Genomic DNA, 25,232 nt, shown 5'->3' on the forward strand with positions numbered 1-25,232 from the left:
TGGGGGTATATAGAGGATGGGAGGTTCCCACCGAGAGAGCCAGCAGAGTTGTTGTCGAAGCGCGTCACACGCCTTTCCAACCACCAGAGAAGGGAGGAATAAGAAAGAAACACACACACACACACACACACACACACACACACACACCAGGAAATCGAGGAAGCTTGCGTAAGATCTGAAGGAGACACGATCGTGGGAAAGGCACCGAGCGTGCCGTGGAAAAAAAAGAAAGGGTGGACTTGGGCTCGGCTGGTTTCGCAACGGGAAATGGGAAATCCCCGCAAAAGATGCCGGGGTCGACAGCGTTTTTTCTACCCGGAACAAGCAAACACGCAGGCAACCCTGCACTATTCAGCTCAGTGAAGTCACGCTTGGTTAAAAAACAGATTTAATAATAATAATAATAAGAAGAAGAAGTTGGGCTGATCAAATGTTTCAATAATGACTGAAGGAGAGCTGCTTGTACCTTGGTCTTTGTGCTGGTGTCTTGACATGCCAATACACTAGTACGGAAAGCTGCCGTTCACTTTCGGGGGGAGGAAAAAAAACACAACAACACCGCACGCTTTCCGCCCCGAAAATCAGCTGATCGGGCGTTTCAAGCCGTTTCAAGCGTGACTTCACTGAGCTGAATAGTGCAGGGTTGCCTGCGTGTTTGCTTGTTCCGGGTAGAAAAAACGCTGTCGACCCCGGCATCTTTTGCGGGGAGGGGTGAGGTGGGGTGGGGTGGGGTGGAGGAAGCAGTTTGCGAAGCAGCCGAAATGGGGGTGTCAAGCCGACCAGGAGGAGGAAGAAGAAGAAGAGGAGGAGGAGTGGGGGGCACGCGGCGATCCCGCTTCGCTGCTTTCGCCCGCCGCCCTTTTCCGACGTCCGCATCACTCCAGGCTCAAAGGGCGCCGTCTGAACGGAGAGTGCGGGGAAAGTGGACGTGCCGCCGGCGCCCTGCTCCCAGGCCCGGATTGGCTGGAAAACATGCCTGCTCGCGAGTAGGCAGGCGAAGATCTGGAAGGCTCGGGATGTAGGGAGGGTGGGGGGTGGGGGGTGGGGGGAAGCGAGAGTCTCCTCGGCTGGTTGGTGCGGCGGCTGCCACTTCACCCCAGCAGCCCGGGCGCGCAGAGATGCTGCTTCTCTTTCGGCTCCGCGTCCGCCAGCGCTCGGAGCGGGCTCGAGGTGCTGCTGGTGAACTTCCTTCCCCCTTCGCTTTTGCTTGCTCCGCTTCTGCTGATGTCACGGCTGCCGGAGCTCGGGAGGCTCGCTCGCCAGTCACAGCCGGGAAGCCTGGGGGAGACCGGGAGCCAAGAAGCCAGCCGCCGCGAGTGCTGCGAGGGAGCGCGGCGTGGCGGGCGGCTTTTTAAAGGGAACGCCGCCCCCTTTTTAAACTTCCCCTCCTCCTCCGCCCAGCCTTTACTCTTCTTTCCTTCCACTTTCCGGATTAGGGCTGGGGAAGGAAGGAAGGAAGGAAGGAAGGAAGGAAGGAAGGAAGGAAGGAAGGAAGGATTTAGAGAGGAGGGAAAGGGGAGGGAGGGAGGGAGGGAGGGAAGAAGGAAGGAAGGAAGGAAGGATTTAGAGAGGAGGGAAAGGGGAGGGAGGGAGGGAGGGAGGGAGGGAGGGAACAAGCAAACGCTGTCCCAAAACTGGGGCGTTTCAAACCATGGCTCCTCCGGCAACAGTCGCTTAAGCTGCAGTTCATCCGGTTCCCCCAGCCTTTCCAAATATTCCAGGCTGGAGCATTCACTCCCTCCGCAGTTCCTCCAGCCATTACGAGCCGTTTCTGGTTAAGTTCAAACAAATACAAGCAGATTCAAGCCGTGGCTCTTTCCGCCCCGAAAATCAGCTGATCGGGCATTTCAAGCCGCGGCGTTTCAAAACGGCCACAATCTCCCAGCAAGACCTCCTCTGCAGTTCCTCCAGCCATTACAAAGTAACTCTGGTCAAATTCAGGCCGTTTCGGTCTAATTCAGGCAGATGCAAACAGATTCAAACCGCGGCTCTTCCACCCGAAAATCAGCTGATCGGGCGTTTCAAGACGCTGCGTTTCAAAACGGCTACAATCTCCCGGCCAGACCTCCAGCTGCCTCACCTGACAATCGGGGAGGGGAGGGGAGGGGGGGAGGAAGGAGGAAGAAACCAGCGCACCCTTCGCCCTTTTATTGTCGCAATCGAAGAGGCAGGAGAATGCGGGGTGGGGAGGGGAGAGAGAGAGAGAGAGAGAGTAGAAATCCCTATTTTCGGAGCCGAGAAGAGAAGCGCGGCTACAGCAGTCGCTAGAGTTCCCCCCAAGGGGGCGGAGAAAGAAGAACTCTCGGAGCGTTTCTTTCGTAAATACGCGCGCAGGCACACACTCGCCCAGCCGCGCGCTTCGCCCAGCTTCTCGTGGGGAGTTTGCAAGCCCTTCGTTTCTCTTCAGGGCCGTCAGAAGGGCGAGCAAGTCTCTGCTCTGCCCTGCCCTGCCGTGGGGGTGGAGAGCCAAGCGCGCTTGACGTTCCTGGAAACGAGAAGGGCCTGCGGAGACTGACAACAACCCGAGTGCCCAAGCGGGTCTTCTCAGCATCAGGCAAAGTAGCTCACATGCAAAACAAGCCCGGCAGAGGAGCCGGAGCAGCTCCGCTGCTGGGGGCGCGTCTCGGCCGGGCCTTGCAGGATCTGGGCCGGGCGCCTCTGCTCGCCGCTCCGGCTCCTCTGCCGGGCTTGTTTCGCATGTGATTCCGGGCCAGGTGCTGCTGAGGGCGAGCAGAGGCACCCGGGCGACCCCAGCAGCGTCAGGCAAAGTAGCTCGGCCGCGCGCAAGTCCTCGGTAAGTTCTTTTTTTTTGTTGACTGGAGTATAAGCCGAAGTGGATTTTTTCAGCCCAAAAAGTGGGCTGAAAAATTCGGCTTATACTCAAGTATATACGGTACATACATCTCCAATCACAATTTTCAGCACAAAGTATAAACACACACAAACATTTATTTATTTATTTATTTATTTATTTATTTATTTATTTATTTATTTATTTGTTCTTATATACCGCCCTTCTCCCGAGGGACTCGGGGCGGTGTACAGAGTAAGGTAGGTATACAGATTGAATAATAGTGAAAAACAATAGTAAAAAACAACTGAGACCCCAAGAGCTATCAGGCCAGGCCGGACTGCTGGAACAGGTAAGTTTTTAAATCGCGCTGGAAGGTGCGGAGGTCGGGGGCCATCCGGATTTCGGTAGGCAAGCAGTTCCAGAGGGCTGGCGCACCCACTGAGAATGCCCTCCCCCTGGGGGCCACCAGCCGACATTCCTTGAGCGGTGGCACCCTGAGGAGGCCCTCTGTGGGAGCGCACAGGACGGAGGGGTGTTGACGTTGGCAGAAGGTGCTCCCGTAGGTAGTCCGGACCCATGCCATGTAGGGCTTTGTATGTCATTGTTAGCACCTTGAATTTCACTCGGAAGGCAACCGGAAGCCAGTGTAGCTCACGGAGGAGAGGTGTGAGATGGAAGTATCAGGAGGCCCCCAAAAGTGTCCGTGCAGCTGCACTTTGCACCAGTTGAAGCTTCCGAGTGGCTCTCAAGGGCAGCCCCATGTAGAGAGCGTTACAGTAGTCTAGGCGAGAGGTCACAAGTGCATGGGTGACTGCACGTAAGGCATCCAGGTCCAGATAAGGTCGTAGTTGGCGCACCAGTCGAACCCGGGAGAAGGCCCCCTTGGTCACAGCTCCTATGTGATCTTCCAGGGATAGCTGCGAGTCTAGGAGGACACCCAGGCTGCGGGCCCTATCAACAGGGGGTAATAACTCATCCCCGATGTTAAGGGATGGAATGATCTGAGTATCCTGGCTTGCCGGTACGTACAGCCATTCAGTCTTGTCCGGGTTGAGTTGAAGCCTGTTCCTCCCCATCCATTACCAGACCGCTTTCAGGCAGCGGGACATCACGTCGAGGGCATCACTGATGCTGTTTGGAGTTGAGATGAAAAGCTGGGTGTCATCAGCATACTGATGGTACCCTACTCCAAAACCACGAATGATCTCACCCAGCGGTTTCATGTAGATGTTGAACAGGAGAGGCGAGAGGACCGACCCCTGAGGGACTCTGCAAACGAGAGGCCTCGGGGTCGACTTCTGTCCCCCTGCCAGCACCGACTGCGAGCGACCCTGGAGAAAGGAGGAGAACCACCGCAGAACCGTGCCTCCCACTCCCAGTCCCCTGAGGCGTCGCAGCAAGATACCATGGTCGATGGTATCGAAAGCCGCCGAAAGGTCTAATAAGACTAGGACAGAGGAATGGCCCCTGTCCCGGGCTCTCCAGAGATCATTCATCAGAGCGACCAATGCCGTCTCCGTGCTGTAGCCCGGCCTGAAGCCCGATTGGCACGGGTCTAGATAAACCGCTTCATCCAGGACCTGAGGAAGTTGATGCGCCACCACGCTCTCAACAACCTTCGCAAGGAAGCGGAGGTTGGAGACTGGACGAAAGTTATTCAATGAGGTTGGGTCCAAGGTGGGCTTCTTGAGGAGAGGTCTCACCACCGCCTCCTTCAAGGCGGTGGGGAAGTGACCCTCAGAGAAGCAGAGATGACTGCCAGAAACCAGCCTCGTGTCCCCTCTCGAGCTGCATAAGCCAGCCAGGAAGGGCACGGGTCCAGTAAGCATGTGGAGGAGCTCAACCTCCTCATAATCCTGTCCACTTCCTTCGGAGTCACAGGATCAAATTCCTCCCAGATGACGTCGACAAGACTGTCCATGTCCTGTTCCTCCAACTCTGCCCAGTTGGAGTCCAGGCCGGTTCGAATCCGAGCGATTTTATCCAACAGATATTGACCGAATTCCTCGGCTCGACCCTGTAAGGGTTCCTCCCTCACCTCTTGGTTCAGTAGGGAGCGAGTCACTCTGAACAAGGCAGCCGGGCGATTATCTGCGGACATACACAGACTCCTAGCTAAATATTGAGATTGGTTCCATATTTGGGATTGGTCCCATATTTCTGTCCAACCATCATCTTACACCTCCCCTCCATAACTGGTTTTGGGTACTATTGTTCTATTGCAGTAGTAATTCAGATACCCGTATATTGCACATTAAAAGTTGGTAACATCCAGCCGTATGTTGGCTTGCTTATAAATCTGCATTAAAGCAGAAGATTCAGTTACAGTTTTGGTTTAGATTTGTTAGTTTAACTATCCAACTGTTGACTTTTCCAGCTTCTAATCACACATTGTACTTACCTAGGCCTATAATAATGAGATGTCATATATTTCATTAATAAACTTATCAAGAGGATAAAGTTACTGTAGAGAATGAAGAAGATGGCCTTGAGACAGATAAGCCAGATCGATTGTCAGAGCAACAAGGAGAAATGTGTGACTCAAACCCAAAGCAGTCTGAGAGGAGGAGGAAACAATTCAGATGGACACCTCCTTCTACATATTCTTACTAGACGAATATAAAAAGGAACAATAGGGAGTAAAGTACAGTGAGATTTGCAAGATTCAGTTACTAGCCAATATGATAAAGTATTTTTAAACTTTCTTTGTCTGATGTACCCAGTTGACAGGTATTAACAAAGTTAAAATACATTTATTAGAATCCTCTCAGAACAAAACACAAAGTTTCTCTTACTCGTGAATTTTGGTTATTGTTTAAAAAATATATTGGGTGCTTTTTCCAAGCTTGAAGTGTTCCAAGCATGAAATGCTTGCTCCAAACTCAAAATAGGGTTATTTTCAATTCAGAATATTTCTAGAATAAAATATTTCAAGTGTAAAACAATTATTTCGTGCTTAAAACAAGATTATTATTTTTTTGAATTTGAAATATTTCAAAACTTTCATGCACGTCTGCAGGCAAGCCTAGGCATATGAACATGTAATAAAAGAATATTCACTTTGGCAAGGGATAGTGCGACTCTTCACTTCATTCCATCTGGTCTGTTGCACATGCCATCTTTTATCTTTCTTTTATTTTTCATTGATTTTATTGTAATTTCTTTGTTTAATTATTGTGAGCCACCTAGAGTGTTGTAAATCAGATAGCATACAGGTTTAATAAATGACTATGATGATTATTTACTCAAAATAACACTTTATTTTATGTTACAGGTAGTCCTTGGCTTATGACTAGTTGCTTACCGACTATTACAGTGAACTCAAAAAAAACTTACAACCCATCTTTGAAATTATGACTGCCTGACTACCCCTTTAGTCACATGAACATATTTCGGGTATTTGACAACTGGCTAACATTTATGACCAGTTGCAGTCCTATGACTGTACTATGCCTTTTTCTGTAAAATTGGTGATAAAATTGAATTCGGTCATGTGATGATTCTACTTATGAGTCAATTATGTTCATAGGTTGAGGACAACCTGCATAGATAAAATTGATTCAATTGGTATTTTTTACAGAAATATATAAGGAACAGATGACCAATATTTTAAACATCCATTTATAAAGGGTCTGGAAAACTTAAGTGAGCCCAGACTTTTCAATACATACAAATAGTAGAACTCTCACCCCTGCTTTGTTGATTGTATTTTAAGGCAATCATAATATATTACACATACTGGACAGCTTCCTCAAAGGTCCTCAGAGGTCAACTATTTTTCCTTTATACAACTCTTTAGTTTTATGCTGATCTAACTTTAGGTTGCTACATAATATTACCTTTTGGAATCTTGGCAAGATACAGAATTCTTAAACTGGAAGGAGCGGTATCCCCCTTAGATAAGAGCCACCAGACACCAGAAAAATTGAAAGCTGTTGTCTGACATCTCGGAGTTTTTTCCACTGTGGAGAAGATTTGCAATCAGGCACTTGTATATAGTTGCACTGAATGATGACTGCTATTGTCCATATCTTACATTTTCTCTATTTTTTCCCCTTTAGTGATGGCAATGAATGACATGTTATATATTGATAGAACTCTATGCTTTACATTTGGCAAATCTCACCAATTCTAATCACTCCTTTTGCTGTTCAAAAATGTACTAGTTATACTTGAAATGGCAGGCTTTTGTAATTAGAGAAACATGTCCCAATGTTCTATGCAACAGCCAGACTCAAATATTTTACCTCTTATTCTAAGCTTTTGTGCTCATTGTGCTCTAAGAGGATCAAAAGAGGTAAATAGCTGGGAAATACATTGAATGGGGAAAGAATGCATGAATGATTCCCATCCAGTTTGCTGTGACCAAGCATAGAAAGCAGCTTCTTTCAAATTATTAAAGCAGCTGTATCTTTTTCTACACTCACCCAGTTTCCACACACATGTACGTGAACAGACACTTTTAATTCCCCATGCACTTCCTTCATCAAGGAGCAGTTTATGCAGTTTATAAAGCAATTTGCTCTGTTTTAATAAACAAACAAACAAACAAATGCCAGCTTGGAAAAATCTGCCAGAGTTTTTATAATTTGAAGAGAAAGAAGGATTTTGATACAACAATTTCAAAAAAATTTCACAGCTCTAACATGTGTTAGAAAGAAGCAAACTTTTCTCTTCCTTTATGATCCATTTACTTGCTGCTTTTGACCTCCAGTTCAAACACAGGAAGTCCTCAGATAACAACTGTCCTGTTTAACAACTGTTCAAAGTTATGAGAGCACTGAAAAAGTAATTTTACAACCGGTCCTCATGCTTACAACTGTCACAGCATCCCACTTTGTTCAATTGAGCAAAATCTATTGAGAATCCAACAGTAAAACTCACTTAATAACCATGGGTGATTTATGAAATGAATATTCATTTAATAACTGCAGAAAAAGTGTCATCATAAATCTGGCATGGTTAACAATATTTATTTATTATTTATTAGAGTTGCCAGTCCCAGTTGTGTTTGTTAAATGAGGATTACCTATAATTTCTTTTTGGTATATTCTTAGCCGCAAGAAAGGATCTATACTGCAGATAGGTAAATAAATAAATGTCCACATTACCCACAATGTCATCATTTTAAAGAAATTAACCTGGACTCCTAGGCCACTTTGTTTTAAAGGCTACCAAGCTTCTATACTGATAAAAATCAAAAATGTTTTGTAAAATAAAATTAGGAAAGTGATCCTTAAACCAGCAAAAAAAACATGACAACAATAATACAGTTAAATAGACAAAATGTGCACAAGGTAGTTCAAATATTGTTAACTACAAATGAAAGTGTGAACTAAAAATACAGACCATAGATGAAAATGTATATTTTTTTTTCCAGGGAGAGGTAAGAAACAAGAACAACAAATGTAATTATAATAGCCCTGTTTAAGAGTTAATCATGGAGAAATTCACATAACCTAGTACTAACTAACCAAGTACAAAATAACATTGTATTGAGGAAGCAATTGTAGATTGCATTTATGTAAGAGGGGAAAAAATAAAAACTACATTTTTCCCACTCTAAAAGAGAAAATTGTGGTGTCCCAATTTTTACTTTTGTTCTATACCAAGTAACAGAACTAACAGCAAGACTATCAAACTTGAAGGGAAATAATAAGTGAGGTGAATTATGTCATTGTGCTGATCGGCTTCTCCTTCACTCCAGGTTTAAGTATTTCTGAAGTTTTAGAAGAAAATGCAACTAATCATAGTGTTATTAAGAAACCTCCTCAAGGCTTTCCTTGTAGAACTGTGTTAGCCACTGACAGTATTTCTATCCAGATTTTTGTATTCATTTCTACCTATTCATTTCTTTCACAGTAGCATAAAATTAATGGAGAAATTTCCATTTGCTAAAATGTAATACTACTACTGGTAGTACTAGTCTTTATAGAAACCAAACAAAGAGCTCTCCTTGCATCTTGGGCAACTAGATATCTTTACAACCACTTCTTTTCAAAACTCTAGTGTGAGAAAAATTGAAGTATTCTGAAACAATAAACAGACTAATGCAGTTTTTAAAGCTAAGTTAAGAGCTTTCATCTTTATAAACGCAACTCTCTCATGGAATATATACGAGATACTCATCTTTCTATCCTATACCATGTGGGGGAGAGAGAGGAAATGAGAGTGTAAACAGTCCAGTTAGTTTTCAACACTCTCTTCAATTGTTCCTCTCCCTTTTTTATCGGTACATTGATTTGTCCACGGAAGTCCATAACAGTTGTCATAGTGCAAGAACGCTTCAACAGGAATTTTGTTATTGCTGCTGAAAAATTCTAGGTTTTAACGTTCCACATACTTATCCATGTGCTTGTTCCAACAGAACACTGATCAGACTAGCAGGAATTCCTCTTTTCTTTTTGCTGTGTGATCTTTCTTTCATCTTTCTTTAAGGGTTCTTTAGAGAATTAAGTCTTTTTCTCAACTGTTCCCTAATTATGACTTGAGATTATTGCATTATAGAAATAAAAGGAAATGCTTCTTCTTTATAGTTAACTGTTGTAACATCAAACCCTATACTTGATTCAATTGCTGTTTGGTTTCAATTCCTGCTACTTTCCAGGGATTCCTTCCATTTGAAGAATATCTCCTTTTCTATCTTGGAATCTGTTCTTGTGTCTGAATGATAACAATAAACATGTTGCTTATTTATCGTTAAAGATTGAATATATCCATGAGTGTTCTTCTCTTTTATAACTGATACAGACATTCATCGTGGATATCTTGTGGGCAGGATTGGGCTTCAGGTTTAGTGACCATGGTTTAGAGCAGGGCTTTTCAACCTTTTCACAGATTGTACCACTTTTAGAACATGACAATATTTGAGTACCACCAGTGCTTAGCAAGGTGTGAAAAACTTGATGACTAAAAAAAAGGGAGGGGGGAATTTTGGGTTTTACTGATTATACTCATTTGTTGTTATAGAAATGGCTAGTTTATAATATTATGCAGTGCTTTTTTTCTAAAAAAAAAAAAAGGTGCCGGAACTCAGAGGTGCTGTCACTGGGAGCAGTGCTGGTGTCTTGCTATGGCGTCGCTACCCGTCCTTTGCACCCCCGCCCCTGCGGCTCGGAGCCACATGCTGCGGGGATTCCCCTCACCACAGCCGCCGTGGGGATTCCCCTCCCCACAGTTGCCACGCCACGGCCTGTGCTGAGTCGAACCCCGACCCAGAGCTGTGTTCCTCATGGCAGTGGTCTCCGGCACCAAACAGCTGATGGCCTCCAGCACTCGTTCACTTACTGCCCCGTCGCTTCCAAATGCAGTAAGTGAGTGAGCGAGCAAGTGGCGTTTGGAAGCATTTGGAAGTGACGGGGCAGTAAGTGAGTGAGTGAACAAGTAAATGACGTTTGGAAGCGACGGGGCAGTAAGTGAGCGAGTGAGCAAGAGGCCTTTGTAAGAGATGGAGTGAGTGGGGGAGAGACTGAACGAGGTGCCTTTGAAAGAGACGGAGGAGTGAGTGAGAGCAACTGGAGGCTTTTGTGAGCAAAGTGTGAGTGAGTGGGGGGGGCTTTTGCGAGCAAAGGGTGAGAGAAAAGGGAAAAGTGAGGGGGAGAAGGGAAAAAGAAAAGGCACTGACTTCTGACTTCCTCTGTTACAGGAGTAGAAGGAAGCATTAACATTGAACCTCAACTTTTTGCTTTTCTATAATATTATAAACTAGCCATTTCTATAATAATAAATGAATCTAACCAATGAAACCCAAAACACAGACCCCCTTTTTTTTAGTCATCAAGTTTTTGACACCTTGTTAAGCACTGGTGGTGCTTGAATATTGTCATGTCCTAAAAGTGGTACAATTTCTGAAAAGGTTAAAAAGCCCTGATGTAAATGCAGCCTAAATTGTTTATTGCCATCCTATTTGCAAATAATATCTTACTTACCTAGTTGAGATGGTGTAGTTGGACAGCAGGGAGGGGTGCAAAGTTCCTGCCTTCGCTGCAGACAACTTGCCTGTGCAACATTGCACAGTGAAAGATTGTGACTAAACAAAATTTTAATGTACAGATAATACCACCAGAAAGTATTTTAACCTTTTTAATAAATGTTGTTATTGATGTTAAGCTCACCATGGAAAACATCATATATTGTTATATATATACTAGGTTAATTATTTAAAGACTGAAGTGCAACATAACTAGATTCTAAATAATCTATTTTTCAAAACACACAACAGTCCAAGTAGTAAAAGTACAGTCCAAATTAATAATATTTCATTAAGAATTGCTTAATTTAATGTGGTTTAGTTGTAATAGATGGTTATAGATTCAAAATAGTTTTCAAGAGTATTTACAAAAGATACTATTTTCTTTTCTAGCATCAGCTAAATTAGACATATTACATTGAGAAAAATGTTTCTCATTTCTTTCCTGTTACCTTTATTGATTTCATTGCAGAGATGTTAACGTAGGAAATAGATTATTTTGTTATCTAATTTTACCTTCCAAAAGACAGAAGCAGATGAAAAATGTGAAGTTCTTTCCTGTTGGCTTTTTTGAATTAGCTGTTTTAGATTGTAAAAGTTTAGTTCCTAAAGAAGTAACCTTGTAAATAATTTTAATGTCCTCCTCTAATGCAGGGTAGGCAACCTTGGCTCTTTTATGACTCAAGGACTTCAACTCCCAGAATTCCTGAGCCAACATGGCTCAGCTTGGAAACCTCTCTCTTTCCCCTCAGCGTGGCTGGCTCAGGATTTCTGGGAGTTGAAGTCCATGAGTCATAAAAAAGAGCCAAGATTGCCTATCCCTGCAATAGAGGGAGCTTTTATTTTTATTTATTTTTGCAAAAAAAGGTGCCGGAACGCTGTTCTGAGCGTTCTATGAGAAAAAAAGCCCTAATATTATGGAAAAGTAAAAAGTTGAGGTTCAGTGTTAATGCTTCCTTCTTCTGCAACAGAGGAAGTCTGTTCTTTATCCCTTCTCGACCTCACTTTTTCCCCCTTTTTCCTCCCCACTGTGTCCTACTATTTCCTTTTGTATTTTATTTTATAATCTAATAAAATATTACAAACTGTAAAAAAGGAAAAAAGTACCGGTTTTAATTTCTTTGGTGGCTGTTCCTTTGCTGAATCACTTTCCCTTTGCACTGACAAATGTATGATGAATTTATCCATGTTTATTAATGCGCACCACTATCAGCTAGTTCAAGGGTCTTCAAACTTGGTACTTTTAAGACTTGTGGACTTCAACTCCCAGAATTCCTCAGCCCTCATGGCTGGTTGAGGAATTCTGGGAATTGAAGTCCACAAGTCTTAAAGTTGCTAAGTTTGTAGACTCCTGAGCTAGCTGGTTGGCCCTTCTTCCTCTCTCCCTTCTGAGTTCTTCCATAGTGTAAGAATGCACCCCTCCCAATCCCTTCCCTGTACCCTTAAAGACACAGGAATCAAGTGCAAAGCAAGAAATACTCACAAAATAAGAAACACAAACTTTGTTTGTTTTTTTTCTTTAAGCTGCCTCAGGGGTGTCACGTGTCACAATGTTGCAATTCTAGACTGAAAGGCTCCAGCAATTGCAAAAAGCTTTAGCTTTAAATTAAGCCTGTTTATCTTCAAAGAAAACTTTCTAAAAGCCATAGACAGATTCAATTAAAGAGGGTAAAACTAATTACATTTGTTTAAGGGGATTAAACCTTTCCTGTTGTCTTTTTTCCCTTCCCCTGCCCAAACCACCTCCTTTTATAGCCTTTCCTCACCTCCCCCCCTTTTTCTTCAGTTCACCTCCAGCTCCGAGCTGCTTCCAGAAGCACCAATCAGCTGGAGCCCTGCTGGCTCCTGGGGCTTCTGCTGAGCCCAGACAGTCCTGCAGCTGCAGCTGCCTCTCCCGCAGGCTTGACTTGCTTCGGCTTATTCCCCTCCCCTGCTACAATTGGCTAGCAGTCGCGTACCACCTGCCACGTGGCAAAATACCACCACGTACCACCGGCTGAAAAGCCCTGGTTTAGAGAACAGATTTTCTGATATTTTGCCAGGAACCGTGGTTGTTCATAATTGATCCTTTGTTCATGCCAGCTTCAGATTGGTCATTTTTTGAGTGTTCATTCCTGATTGGTTCTTTCTACTAGGTTCTGGTTGACTCCTTGTCCAGGCAAGTTTCTGATTTGCCCATTTTGGCCAGCTTATTCCTGATTTGTCCTGCATTTAGACAGGAATTTGGTGTGGCACAGAATCACACACTTAGTTACTTGTATTGCAGAATCTTGCCTGAAGGTCAAAGTTATGAATACTAATACTACTATAGGTAGCAGAATCTTGCAAGTCTGAATGGTCCTCTCCACTGTTACTTTTACATTCAAGAAAACTAGGGGCGGTCAAATCTGAAATGCTCAAATTACATTTCCTGCTTTGGACTCAAACGTCTCTTGTTTGATCATTCTCTTGGTTGAAACTCTTCTCCCTTTTTCTAACAGCCTATTGCATTTAGTTTCTAGAGAAAGGGGCTAGTGTGGCTTTCTAACACATGGAATACCAAGACTTACCTATAGGTCAGAGAAGACTATTTTAAGCCAGTGTAGAGCATTTCAGTATTTACAATATGTGTGTGGTGGAAGTAGTTCTAGAGTCACAGGAGGGAGGGGCTTCTTCCCAGAGAGCAAAGAGACAACAAAGCTTGGAATCCTTGGTAGGCAGAAAGAGAACAAATGTGGGAAATCGCCCCCCCCCCAGCAATTCACAGAGTACTGTCTAATAGTATACAGAAAGTTGCTTTAGTCTGGCAAGATTTCTATCTATAGGTGGACAATAATAAAGAACCACTCAGAAGTACACTCCATGTGTCGTTCTTGTTTTTGGAGGGCTGACAGCATGCTATATAATTATTCTGTTGAAGATACATTAGGAATTCATATATAATCCACATGCAGACATACGATCCAAACAACTACCCTATAGAGTGCTGGAGTCAGTAAAGGCATCCTGTACGCACGCTATGAGTTCCATACTATGATACGTAGGTTGCAATTGTAAATATGCGTTCACTTATATGTACACTTTCATTTTTAAATACACTAAAGCTTACAAGGTCCAAAATTTCAGTCTGCTTTTAATAGAATACAGTATGCAAGCATTCTGTAATCTTGATTATCTGACACTAATTTTTCCTCATGGCAGCTTGTACTGCTTGAGCATCTTTTCTGATCCAGGCATTTTCCATGTCCTGTGCTAAATCCCTTTTTGTTCTTATTTTTCATTCATGTCCTGCTGCACGGTTCTTTTTCCCTGCTACAAAAGAGATGGTTTAACATTTGTTATTCTTTTACCATTTTTATACATCCTCTATAGGTGTTTGTTTCCAGGAATATTTTCGTGAGCTGCTGAATTTAATAATGGTGAATAAATCCTAACTTTTTAATTGGCAGCTTTCCTGTGCTTTAATCCCTTCTTTTGCTTTTCATCCTTTGCTCTCTATACACCGGGCTCATCTTGCTACTCTGATCTGTTCTGCTGCTTTAATTACATAGTGAGGCAGCTGAACATTTCAGTTTCTTATTATTAACAGTGCCTTGTTTAAAGTTTTCAATCATAAAGCAAATGATGATTCATCTGAACTTGACTATCTTTGAAATTATACCTGGGTGTCTTCTTACATTTCCTAGTCCCAACAGATTACACAATAGCACTGATTATTAGCAGCATTTGTAATAGCTCTTAAAGATTTATCATAGTGGAATGCTGTCAGTAATAGCATTTAATTCACTTATGTCTACACAATTCATCTCTACTGGCTTCTGTTCATTTCTTCACTGTATATTGTCTCTCTGATCTCCACATAACAAGATATGATGTCCCCAAGTTACGTGTTAGGACAAAATGTAGAAAATGCTAATAAATGGCTTTGGGTCCTTGACTTTTTACTTCACTAATTGCTATTTGCATTTGTGCGTCACATTGCTATACTTCTCACAAATGAACTTAATATAGATGATTCATTAAATTGGGAGGAAAATATGATAAAAGTGGCAATGGCAATTTTGGCTAGTTCAGAGGCAAACAAGAAAAATATATTTTGGCTTCCGGTGGCGTCGCGGCGCCGAAGACAGCCTTCCCGGGCTGCCCGCGGCTCAGCTGTTTGTTTTTTTCGCCCGTAACAGCGCCGAACAGCTGTTCGGGCGAAATTGAAGCCCCCTCCTCGGGAGAAGAGGAGGGGGTGAGGCCCCAGGTAGGGGTTGAGTTCTCCGAGGCCGCCTGAGCTCGGAGCTTGGGCGGCTGAAGGATTGAACTCCCCCGAAGCCTGGGTTGCTCCCAGCTGGCCGGCGTGTCTGCTCTGAATTTTTTGGAGCAGAGCCAGGCGTCTGCGAACCATCCCTGCCTGAAGAAAGGACTATGATTTAAAGGAGCAGGCAGAGCGATACAAGAGATAAAGGTGAAGAGGCTTATTTTATTATACTCTCTAACTACTTGAACTTTTTAAACTCTAAGTGAAAGTGCGTCATATTTGAGGATTAAAAGATGGCGGCGAAACCTCCCCCTAAAACTCTTCGGAGTGGTGGATCCTCGCCAGTGCAACAATCATCTTTACAGGCGTTGCACCCTTCTGAAGCGCTGACAGCGAAGGAGTTTCGAGATGCTGTGGATAAACTTTTGGACTCAATTAATCAATCAATGGCTGACAAATTTGCGCAGATGGAGGAGAAATTGGAGAAACTGGAGGAGAGAATGGAAGAGAGGATGGAACAGAAGCTCAGCGTGATGAAGGTAGACATTTTGTCTTCAGTGCATAAAGTGGCGGAATGTGTGGAAGAATTAGATGAAAAGATGGATGATTTGGCTCAAAGGAATGCTATATTAGAAGTTAAAGTAAGAGAGAATGAAAATGTAAGAGACAAACTGGAGAAGGACTTAAGCTTAGCCCAATTTTACCAGATGCAGTTTGCTGTCAGAATCAGAGGCTTAAAAGAGGATACTAAAGAAGATTTGAAGCAGCTGATCTCTGAGGCTTTTGAAGAAGTATTAAACCTGCCAGCATCTGAAATAAGAGCAGCTATGGATAAAGTGTTTCGGGTGAATTCATGGATTGCCAGACAGAGGAAGTTGCCTAGAGATGTGGTGGTTTATTTTGCAAAAAGAGAGATCAGAGATCAAATTATACAAGCTGCCTATGATGTTAAAGTGGTGATTGCTGAACAAGAAGTTTTGGTTTTAAAAGAAATTCCTCCAAGGATTTTAAGGGGAAGGAAGGATTATACATTCCTCGTGCATGAGCTCAAGCAAAGAGATATAAGGTTCAGATGGGAGATTCCTCAGGGGCTGATGGTGATGCATGAAGGTAAAAGGTACCGGTTGATTACTGTGAAGCAAGCGCGTGATTTCTACAATAATGTCCTAAAAGCAACCCCATTAACGCTCCTGGAAGCTGGAAAAGGATCTGGAGAAGAAGAACAACAAGAGGAGGAAACAGAGGAAAGTGGCGTGGGAGGAGATCAAGTTACAACTTCTTTGGATGATCCTAGAGAGCAAAGAGTGACGCGTGCTGCTTTAAAACGAGCAAAGAAAATAATAGAACAAGATCAGCAAAAGTCTTCAGTTTCTTCGCAACGTACATACAGTCAAGCTGTGGGAGGGGCACGGCCTAAAGAAGTTAGTCCTATCAAGGCTGTGGTCCAAGGGCTTCTGGATGATATGCATGGCAACTAAATTTTTAACTTGGAATGTTAATGGACTAAATTCACCGCAGAAGAGGAAGAAAGTTTTTCAATATTTAAAGCAATTTAAGATAGATGTTATATGCTTGCAAGAAACGCATATTAGAGTTTTGGATCAAAAGTATTTACTGAACTCGAGACTGGGTACGCATTTTGTTGCCTCTGCAGAGAATAAGAAAAATGGAGTAGTTGTTTATGTTAAAAGTGCCTTAACAGCAGACTTAATTGAAGCAGATAAGCATGGAAGATATGTCATGATTGAGCTGCTCTTAGAAGGTAAAAAGATGCTTCTAGTTGGACTATATGCACCTAACCAACAACAAGCTGATTTTTTTAGCTTACTTCATACAAAGCTTACCCAGTTGGATTATAAATCTTTTATTATTATGGGAGATTGGAATGGTGTTCTGGATGTACACTTGGATAAAGCTGGAGCTTTTAAGCGTATTCCAAGCCACGCCAGACTGCCTAAAACTTTTTTTGAATTGAAGGATGATCTCGAATTGCGAGATATCTGGCGGGAGAGGCACCTGCAGGAGAAGGATTATACTTTTTACTCTGACAGACACCAATCTTTCTCAAGGATTGATTTTATTTTGTTGACTAATGATTTCTTTTTGAGAACTAAAAAAGTGAAGATATGTGCAAGAACTATTTCAGACCACAGTCCAGTTTGGTTGGAGATTGATAAGGAGAAAAGAGACAGGCGCTCGTGGCGCGTAAATGAGAACTTGTTTAGAGACCAGAGAAATGTGGAAGAATGTAAACAGCGGATGAAGGATTTTTTTGAGATTAATATGAATAAGGGTACCTCTATGGATATGGTTTGGGATGCTAGTAAGGCCTATATGAGAGGTGTGTTGATATATATGAATAATAGACGTAGACGTGTAGTGGAAACCAGAAGGAAAGAACTGGAGAATGAAATAAAGGAAAAAGAAAGGGCTTTGATTTTGAATCCAGGGGACGTGAAGATTAAAGAGGCTATTAGGCTGTTAAGAGGACAATTTGATAAATTAATGGCAGACCAAGTGGCAACCAATCTGCGGTTTGCTAGGCATAATACTTTTTGCAACGCTAATAAACCAGGCAGATGGTTAGCCTATAGACTGAGGAAGAAACAAAGGGCCTCTAATATAGACAAGATTGAATATAAAGGAAGGGTCGTGTTTCAACAGAATCTTATTAAGGATGCTTTTGTGGATTTTTATTCGAAATTATATACCAAAGAGGAAATTGAGGTAAAAGACATTGATAAATATTTGGAGAATGCTAATATTCCGGTCCTTACGCAAGCACAAAGAGAGGGGATTAACCAACTGATCACAGAAGAAGAAATCCTTACAGCAATTAAGGATTTGAAGGTTGATAAGGCGCCCGGTACAGATGGCTTGTCTGCGGCTTTTTATAAAAATTTACAATTTGAGATGATAAAACCGTTAAAGGAACTGTTCCAGACAATCCAGAGGGGGGGAAAGGTGCCACCGTCTTGGAGAACAGCTTTTATCTCATTGATTCCGAAGGAAGATCAGGATGCTACTCAAGTTAAAAATTACAGACCGATTTCGCTTTTAAATACAGATTATAAGATATTTGCTAAGGTTTTGGCTAATAGACTGATGAGGGTTCTGCAACAGGTGATTCATGGGGATCAAACGGGGTTTATTAGTGGTAGGCAAATGAAAAATAATGTTAGACATATAGTTGATGTGTTAGAGTATTTGGAAAGGCACAACCAGATCTCTGCAGCGCTAATCTTTTTAGATGCTGAAAAGGCTTTTGATCAATTGAATTGGCAATTTCTGTTGAGAATGTTAGATAAAATGGATTTTGGGGAAAATTTCTTACAGCCGATTAGGGCATTATATCAAAAGCAAACTGCCCGAATCATAGTTAACAATAGTCTGACGGCAGTATGTAATATTGAGAAGGGTACAAGGCAAGGATGTCCGTTATCGCCCTTGTTATTTGTATTAACTTTAGAGATATTATTGAACAAGATTCGGAATTCGGAAAAAATTAAGGGGATACAAGTTGGAGATCAGGACTATAGATTGAGAGCATTTGCAGATGATCTGGTTGTTACAGTGACCCAGCCAGAGAACTCTGTTGTGGACCTGATAGAGATAATAACACAATATGGGAAGGTTTCTGGATTTAAAGTAAACATACAGAAAACTAAAATTTTGGCTAGAAACATGACAGTTTCACAGAAGGCCTTCTTGGAAGGATTAACTGGATTTGAGATTGTTAAAAGGGTTAAATATTTGGGGGTAATTTTGTCGCCCTCGAATACAAAGCTATATAAAAATAATTATGAAAAATTGTGGGGGAAAATTCAAAAAGAATTGGAGAGTTGGCAAAAATTACAATTGACTTTGTTGGGACGGATTGCAGCAGTGAAAATGAATGTCCTGCCCAAATTTTTATTTTTATTCCAAATGATACCGATTCTTAAGAAAGACTCTAATTTGGAGGAATGGCAGCGTGGTATCAATAAATTTGTGTGGGCAGGGAAAAAGCCACGAGTTAAACTTAAGATTATGCAGGATATTCGTGAGAGAGGTGGCCTTAAATTGCCTAATTTTAAATTATATTATGAAGCTGCTGCATTAGTAGGAATAAGTGATTGGATCAATTTGACGCAATCGAGGTTATTAAATCTTGAGGGCCATGATTTGTTGTTTGGCTGGCATGCATATTTGTTGTATGATAAGAAGGTAGGTACTGTGTTTAGGACGCATATTTTAAGACAGGCATTGCTGAGAGTTTGGAAGAAGTATAGACATAAGCTAAGTTGTAAGATACCATTGTGGGCAATTCCAAAACACGCAATAGAAAATATACATGCTGGTTTCAAACACGATGAGACTACCTACAAGGAAATTTTAAGTTTGGAAAGGAATGTTTGGTGCTTGAAATCATATAGCTTCTTGCGAGAAGAGAAGGTTGTTCAAACATGGTTTCAATATACTCAGTTACGGGCCAGGTGGAAAGAAGACCAGAAAATTGGATTTGCAACGATTGATGAAAATCTGATAAAGCAAATTAGAAATCAGGGACCTGCACATATTAAACGGATATATCTTGCATTGATAGAGATTGATTCAGAAACAGAGCTTGTTAAGGACTGTATGATAAAATGGGCCCAAAATATCCAGGAAGTTATTACAATGGACATGTGGGAGAAGATTTGGGTGAGGAATGTGAAATTTACTCAAGCTCAAAATTTAAGAGAGAATTTTTATAAGATGTTTTATAGATGGCATTTAGATCCTAAAAAGCTTGCAAGTATGTATCCGAATTATCAGCCTAAGTGTTGGAGGTGCGGGGTTGAAGATGCAACATATTTTCACATATGGTGGACATGTAAAAAGGTTAAGGCCTTTTGGATTAAAATTTGGTGGAATATACAGAAGATCTTTAAAAGGAGGATAAAGTTTTGTCCGCAATTTTTTTTGTTGGGAATAATTGTTGATGTTACAGTGGTGGACTCCAAGTTGATGCTGAATTTAGTCACGGCAGCAAGACTTTTGATAGGACAATATTGGAAGAAAGAGGAGCTGCCGACTATAGAAGAATGGACTTTAAAGGTTTCCGACCTGGCAGAGATGGCGAAGATATCGGCTTATTTGAAAGATCACTCGCAAGAACGTTATATTATGGAATGGAGAAAGTGGATTGAGTTTATCCAGAATAAGTATAGGGTTAAGAAGTTTTATCTAGCATTCGAATAAGTCTTCTTTCGTGTTTTTTCTTTTCTTTTCCTATTTTTTTTTTTATATATATTTAATAATGTTAAGTTTTGTTTGTTCTTATATAAGTTAGAGAGTCATGGTTTTTAGAATTTATGGTTGTTAGTATATGGTTGCTTATGATTGTTTTTATATATATATACCTTGTATTTAGCTCTGGGAAGTCCGGGGGGGGAGGGGGGTGGGGGGGAGGGAGGGGAGGGAAGAGGGAGGGGGGAAGGGGGGAGGGAAGGGGGGAGGGAAGAGGTAGGGGGGAGGTAGGGAGGGGAGGGTGGAGGGGGATGGGGGTTTTTAATGGAAAATTGTATTGTAAAACTTTTCAATAAAAAAAAAAAAAAAAAAGAAAAATATATTTTAGAAGATATCCATATTTTAAAAGGGACTTCATTAGATTTACCTTGAAGTCTCAGTGTAATTTATGTTTGTGCAGTGGTGAATGTATATATACTGTCGGCATTTTGCCTTGTCTCTGAAAAAACTTGGAATGGGACTAGAAGTTTATTGTTGATAATTATAGTGAATTTGTGTTTACTTTGTCTGCTTAACATCTGCTGCTACAGAGAGCCCTTATTTAGCAACCGCCCTGTTTAGCAAACATTTACAATTATGACAGTGATAAAAAAATGTAACTTTGAGACCAATCTTCACATTTATGAGCCTTGCAGGTCTGTAAAGCAAAGGAAAGCGGAAAGATGATTGTAAACACAGTTGTGGTTTCACTTGACAACTGCTTTGATTAACAACCAAGTTGCCAGTACCAATTGTGTGATCACTAACTGAAGAACACATGTATTTTCTGATAATATGATTTTAAAAAACAGATTATTATCACTGGCATTTAGCTTGCATATTAAATTGATGTAATCAAACTTCAGTTGAGTAAGATTCCTGTTTTATTCCAGCAGTACGTACTGACATTGGGTTGTTGTATTTCCCAGGATCGATGCAAAGCATCAGGAACTACGTCAGAAGCAGATCAGGGGACTTGCTGAGTATTCCACAGTTCCTATGGGAGCCCCACCTGATCTTGATGATGATGAGACAGACCCAAATTATGCACGAGTGAATCACTTCCGAGAAGTATATCCAGTTATCAACTCCTACCAGCTTTCTTCTCCACCTGTTTCTGAAGCATATGGTGGGTGCAGTAATCCTGCAGCACCTCTGGACAGGGACCACTTAGAAGGATTATATGCAAGGATAAACAAGCCATCCCACCAGCATGCTCCTGTTGAGAGGTAACACTCATGCCAATGGGGGAAAAATTAATGCATGTTTGAATATTTTTAAACGCAACAACCATATTATATTGACATGGTAACTATATTCTGTTGTGAAGAATTTAATTTGAGTATTTTTGGCAATGCTTTCAATGATGTACTCCTGCAGTTTTACAACTGCAAGTGATATTATGTGAGCACAATGAAGAAGTTGGAACAGTTTGGAAATGAATCACTGGATGTGTTTGTGAAGAATCAGAGAAGCATTCTATACATCTTTTTTATGAACAGAATGCTTCATATACATAGCAAGCTTTCCACGCGCATTCGAATATGTCTTCCATATCTCCTTCTCTCCTTTAGCATCCTCACACATGAAGGAAAGGTGTTTTTACCCTTGAAATGTATACCTTTCACCATCATTTTGATTAAGTTGGGAGCTTCTCCTGAGCTTTTGCAGTCCATTCTATTTTCAGTGAGAGGAATTTCTTACCTTGCCCTTTTACCTGTGCAAAGTTGCAGGATTTTATTACTGCCTCAGCCAAGTACAGCACTCACAATCAATCTTCTTTTTCCCCTTCTGATATCCCATTGTTTGTGATGATTTGTTAATAGTCAATGTCACTTTGGTCTCCACCTCCCAAACACATGCATACCTACAACAGAGAGAAGACAGTCCAAATGCAGATTTAGCAATATGGTACCATGCCCCCAAGTGCTTCAGAAGGCTTTCTGATGCAAATTTCCTCCCCAGGCTGCCATGATCACAGTTTTTGTAGTTTTTCACTAGAGGCTTAAGGCTGTATAGCCATTGAAGTTCCATGTCAACATATTCATATTCTCTCATTCTGAAGTCATTTGCTTTGGTGTTGTTTTTTGTAATGAAGAGGGGTCCCCTTGTTTACAATGTATAATTTTACTCAAAGGGGCTGAATGATCTTAGATGATCAAGAATTTATATTTGCTTAAAAGGAAACAAAATAAATTTGCATCATTAGTAGGTTCATTACTCAAAGTCATTATGAAATTGAAATTGTTATCAAAAGGCTCTTCTTTCACAAAGAGACTTAATTGACCTGCCTCAAATTAAATTTCAGTACAAATTAAATAGTTTTCTTTCTGTGCTCTGAAGTCCTGTACCCTAACAGACTTTCATGTTCAGGATTTTTGGGAAAGGGGAATGACATCTTTTATACCCAATTTCTTAAAAAAAACACCTGGTTGCTTATACACTTTTTACTATGTAAGTTTACAGTTTGCATTTTCCATATTCTATGATGTTATATGCTTTCAATTAAGCCAGAGGAAGATCTGAGAATGATGGCATATTTATGCAGATTGCAAAACATAGCTTCATAAAACAAATTACTTTTCAGGGTCTTTTGAATAATAATCAGGGAGAAAGGAGCCATTTTTAATCCTTAATGTCAAATTTCTAGGATGATAGCATTATTATTATATGACTGAAAGAAAGCATGCATCCCTAGTCACAGTCATAGAACCATAACAATGAGATTCTGAAATCTGGCATTGGAGATTACAAAAGCTGTCTTTGATGTGGCTTCCTATGTTTAGAGAAGACACTTTTGAGGGAACTCTCCAAAAGTGCAAACAAGACAGATAGCTGGAGGCAACCGAAGAGGAAGAACTCACTACTGAGATGTGTGGAACTGTTTGGGGGGGAAAGCATGCTTGTTTATCTTAGTTTTTGAAATCAAAAAACTGTATTGAACTGAGTTTTTTTTTCTTTTTTCTTTTGGAGAGGCAACTTCAACATTTCTTTATAGCCAACTTTATTTCAATTATTGTCACATTTTAAATGTTTTAGCTCCCTCGTAAATATTATGAACAATATTGCTCATATTATAGATATAAGCTTTAGTGTATTAAGCCATATACTATATTACTTATATAATTAATTACAAAAGCTGACAAAGATGACTGATTGTGGCTTAACTTCATGGTCCTCCCTCATCTGAGAAATCTGGATAATAAAAGTGTATTCATCCTATGATGCTTTTCATAAAGTATTTTAAATCATGGACTTACCTTTATTATAATGTTGGTTTTTGAAGTTTTATTACTATTTGTTAAGTTTTTGCAAGTGTTTAAAGTGCAAATGTTTTGAAAATGCCATGGGTTTTGAGATTTTATTGAGTTTTTATTCTTTCATGGTGCTTAATTCAATAATGTTATAAAGTTCATTTTACAGACATGATAAAATGTTGGGGTTTTTTGTAAAATGATTGGTTGGGGAAGATTGCCCATTCATGAACTGGTTGCTACATTTAAGTGTGGAGAAGTGAAACAGCACCCGTTTTAAAGATAGTCCTTGAATTACGACTGCAATTGAACCTTGGAATTAAGGTTGTAAGACATTGCGGACATAAGTCATGGCACCCACATGACCTAAGTAATTTTCTGGCCTGTCTAATCGTAAACTCAGTGATTGCAAACCAAATTGGAATGGGTGTCTTTTGCCAAAAACCAGCAAAAACATTCTGAATTGTGGCTGTTTGATCGCAGAACACCATGACCAGTCATAAAGCTAACCCACCTGTCATGTGATCATGTGACCAGGGAGGATTGGCACAACTATTTATGATGGTGGAGTTGCTTTACAGTGCAGTTTTGTGAATGTCGTAACTTTGAACAGTCATAATATGAACAGTCATTAAGCAAGAACTATCTGTATAGAAAGTGAGGCTTCTCAGGCTAAAAGAAAAAAAAATGGAATGCGAGCAGCAGCTGTGTCTAAGCCTCAAAACACAAAACATTTGAATACAACATTCTCTCGTTCCCTATCCTCTGTGTGTGCAACACCCCCCTATAGCATCCACTTCTTCTATTCATGCATCTTCTGTAAGGGCCATCTATTTCAAAATCATTTTGTTTCACACATACAAGTCTAAACGTGCCGTCTTTATTATTGGGATGTGGATGACTGGCTGTAGTATCATAAGCTAATGTCTTTCTAGCATATTTTATTGTGTGGATTCAGACAACTTTTTACCATAGCCACAATTTTGGAAAACTAGATATAAATACACAATGGTTTCCTAGGTTAGAATCTTGATCTAAGAAAACTGCTTATAGTAACCTTCTGATCCTTAAAAATATATATTCTTTTTTTTTCCCCACAAACTAAAATCTTCTACAAATAATTACTTTAAAAATGAAGAAAGCACCAAGAAAGAAAGAGTAAAGAGTCAAAAGAGCACAATAGAACCTTAAACGAGCATGTTTCAAACTCAGCAACTTTATGCTTGTTGGAGAATTCTGGAAGTTGAAAGCCACACCTCTCTCTGAGGTTGAGAAACGCTGCCTTGGACTACCTTTCCTAGTGAAATACTCCTGTCACACCTGATCAGGTGCAAGTAGGGAAAGCCCCTTCAACTCTGACTTGGGTTCAGATGTAATGGTATTAGACACATGTACAGGAAATCTGATCTCAACTCATGGTTTAAGTCTAGAATGGAGATGCAAATTTCAGTTTACAAACTATTGCTTTTGTTTTCTGTTTAAGACTCTCTCCTTTTCTTACCACCCTGTAGTTCTTTAATTCGGAATAGAATCAGGGCAACTGGATGGAACTGAGCATTTACTGACCGGATGCCCTTCCTGAAGCCACGCGGAGTTCTCAGCAGATATTTTTTCTTTGTGCCCCAGGAGAGAAACATCTATTATAGCTATTGTTGTGATGCACACAAAAGCATACCTGATCCAACTAGGTTCACTGAAAAATTTGAAAAGTTGTTGCTGGCAAGGACCTCCCCACCCCTA

General features: G+C 41.2%; 1 protein-coding gene across 4 annotated transcripts in view; it reads left to right on the forward strand.

Annotated features, from left to right (window-relative positions):
* The window catches only part of PARD3B (par-3 family cell polarity regulator beta), a 574,309-nt gene that overhangs the window by 405,513 nt on the left and 143,564 nt on the right, over nt 1-25,232 (forward strand). For 3 of the 4 annotated variants that reach the window (XM_083371323.1, XM_083371324.1, XM_083371325.1), the window contains one exon: nt 21,168-21,467. The exons of the other annotated variant lie outside the window; for it this stretch is intronic. In XM_083371323.1, coding sequence (XP_083227449.1) covers nt 21,168-21,467 — 300 coding nt within the window. The remainder of the gene's footprint in view (nt 1-21,167; nt 21,468-25,232) is intronic. 4 annotated transcript variants of the gene reach the window in all.

This window comes from Vipera ursinii (genome assembly GCF_947247035.1).
Source record: "Vipera ursinii genome assembly, chromosome: 1".
In the NCBI taxonomy this organism is placed as follows: domain Eukaryota; kingdom Metazoa; phylum Chordata; class Lepidosauria; order Squamata; family Viperidae; genus Vipera; species Vipera ursinii.